Source organism: Austrofundulus limnaeus, unplaced genomic scaffold (assembly GCF_001266775.1).
Source record: "Austrofundulus limnaeus strain Quisiro unplaced genomic scaffold, Austrofundulus_limnaeus-1.0 Scaffold690, whole genome shotgun sequence".
In the NCBI taxonomy this organism is placed as follows: domain Eukaryota; kingdom Metazoa; phylum Chordata; class Actinopteri; order Cyprinodontiformes; family Rivulidae; genus Austrofundulus; species Austrofundulus limnaeus.
The window spans coordinates 235831-238787 of NW_013953092.1; the positions used below are offsets into that span (position 1 = coordinate 235831).

Here is a 2957-nt window from a genome sequence, read left to right on the forward strand (position 1 = left end):
CTATTAAGGTTTACTTGCATTATTGAAAATACTCCTCTTAAAATAAAATAAAAAAAAAAACATTCACTATTCAAATCCCTCTGAGATGAAGGACGTATTTGAACAACATGTTGCAACAAATTTTTGAGTGAATAGCTTACAAAACTGCATCTTAAAAAAACATTTTTTAGTCCACATTTGCCCACATTGCACCTTTGCAACCATCTTTGTAGCTGTTTTCACATTTATGATTTAATCTATTGGCGTACACTATAGAGATGAAGATTAAGACATTTAAAAAGAAACAATAACTATTTAACATTAGCAAGGAGTTTAGACCTGGACATTTGCAAACTATAGTTTTTCTGTCAGAGTTCAAGACATCAGCGATAAAACAGAAAAGTTTCAGATGCTCACCATGAGTCTTTAACATTAATTTGAACATAGTCAAATATTTTTAAAGCTTTGAGAGTCCCTCAAAAATGTGATCCGAGGATAAAGTTACAATTGGATTTTGTCAAAATATGGTATTTTCTAGACACTCAAAGATGCTTTGCAAGTGACTGAGARGGATGGAARGGGGYATTAAACTGGCAACCCAACTGGTTACAGGACAATTCCCCTAACCACTCTGCCACAGCCACCCCAATACCTTAAAATACACTGTTTAAGAGGCCCTTGAAATGTGTGAAATATAATCTTAAAGAATCAAAAAGAAAAAAATAAGTAGGTTCTCTGGATGGGTTCTTCTTTAGTGAAACATTTCGTCTCTCCTCCAGGAGACTTCTTCAGTCTGATGAGGTAAACTCAGCCTGCCTACACATGGACAAACAGGTTAGTCACATGCAGGCTGAGTCATACTTGCAATAAGTCCCCTGTGAGCAAAAGGTGTGAATCAGGGCCCAAACGATAATCAACACAAAGAGGGGAAAAAAATCAAAAACAAGGGGACATTGAGCCCCGCTTGCACTCACTACATACACATAACAAAACACCAAATAACCACAGCCAAAGCATCCAAACCAATAAGTCAGGTGATGGGACACATGACCCTCTATGAGCAATAGAGCTATTCAAGCCTATTGTTAGTCGATGGCCCTCTTTTGCATGTAACTAACCTGTTTGTCCACCATATGGAGGCAGTGCTTATAAGGCTGAGTTCACCTGAAACTCATCAGACTGAAGAAGTGTCTTGGAGGAGAGACAAAACGTTTCTCTAAAGAAGAACCCATAGGACCTACTTATTTTTTCTTTTTGATTTTTTCTACCTGGATTACTGAGATGCATCAGGACAACCTTAAAGAATGATTTAAAACCCTTTTCTGAGCTGTGTCAACAACTAGCAATGATTTTAAGCAAAAAAGCCATACATTTTCACTACTTTCCCTGTGAAATWGCAAAGCTATTTTAATACCAGCTGGGAAATCCTGATATACAATTATAATTTGAGTTTCCTCTTTCAAATGACGTGAAGAATTCGTCATAAGAAAACAGTAAAAACACAATTCAGACCAATTTTTTGAGGAGTCTTCCCAATAGAAAAGATAAATCAAGCCTCATCTCTAGAAACCGCTCAAGATTTCAGGATGAMTTACACATCAAAATGTAGCTAAAAATGCCAGGAATCTGTGATGTTGTTACTTGTCAATTATGACCATTTTTGTTTTGATGTGATGGGTCATAAATGTAAACTTAGTAGCAACCAAGTGATATACTAACAAAGTGTTAAAATCTTAGCAATGGTGTTCGGAAACAATAAWATGAAAGTGTAGAACTTTGCCAACAACCAACATAAAAGAAGACATTTTATCATTTTTCACAAAGAATCACTGCATTCATTAATGTTACAGAGCAAAGCTGNATCTGGTGAAAATTTCATGTCATTAGCACCTCTAGTAATATATTTACCGAGAAAAATGGTGACGTGTTCAATACTTATTTTACCCGCTGTATCTTGCCGTGTGCACCAGGCATTAGGGGAAGCTTTCTGTTTATTTGGCCTTGTAGAAACACCAACATGAAGTCAGACTACTCTGTTCATCCCTATGATGAAAATAAACTCCTAAAAGAGGAAGTGGAAGCAAAATGTCCATCCATGGATTTCAACAGTGTTAAATACTAGAGTGTTGGGATGTAAAGGATTAGAAGCTTACAGCTGAGAGTGGGTTTAAATATAATGTGAGTTTCAAAAATTTTAACGCTCAACATTTTTTATGCCATAGTGTTTATCTTACCTCCAAGCTAGTGGGTGTAGGGGTCCTGTCCAGCAAGTTGCCCTGTTCCTGTTCTTTGCAGCCTCCCTCTGAGGACTGTGTTTGACCAAAGTGAAACATCTTCCTTTGGTCCAACAAAACTGGAACAGCAAAGCAAACCCATACGTAAAGTCAAAAAGCTATGAATGAGTTTATTCATTTACTTAGTTTGAAGGAGCTGACCTCTGTAGAAGTCTCTGTTCCACAGGAAGACGATGGTGTTGAGTCCAGCGAGCACCCAGCCCACAGGGACCACATAAAGCAGACACACTACTATTAACATCGCTCCATAGAACCTGGAAAACAAACATCAGGAATCACAATTTAGCCAATATTCTCACCAGTGCTGCTACATTTACATCACATTAACTGCTTTAAAGGGAACTCTGACTAGCTGTAACAGTAGACATTACTTGATAAACACTGGCTTCAACTATAAAAATGAGAATTTAAAAACACTGTAGGCTGTTTAGTTTTTATACATTTAAAAAAATATAGTCACATAGAAGACACTATGTTATTTATGCTGCAAAGCATGCTCCGGTGCAAGCTGAAACCAGCTTGAACTGAAATTTTGGATAATATCTGACGTTCAGTCCTTTTAAATGAAACCGGAGCTCATAGATGGAGAGGAGGATGTAGAAATGACTCAGCCTGTAACTGTAAATGTGGATTGAGGACAATAGACCCACTTCACAGAAGTATAGTATAGTATAGTATAGTATA

At 37.1% G+C, this 2957-nt stretch overlaps 1 protein-coding gene across 3 annotated transcripts in view; it reads right to left on the reverse strand.

The window, feature by feature from the left end:
• The window catches only part of LOC106531906 (protrudin), a gene marked incomplete at its 5' end in the record, with an annotated part of 12223 nt that extends 9696 nt beyond the window's left edge, over positions 1–2527 (reverse strand). For all 3 annotated transcript variants that reach the window (XM_014027852.1, XM_014027851.1, XM_014027850.1), the window contains 2 exon segments: positions 2214–2332; positions 2415–2527. In XM_014027852.1, coding sequence (XP_013883306.1) covers positions 2214–2332; positions 2415–2527 — 232 coding nt within the window.
• Positions 2528–2957: the final 430 nt, after the last annotated feature.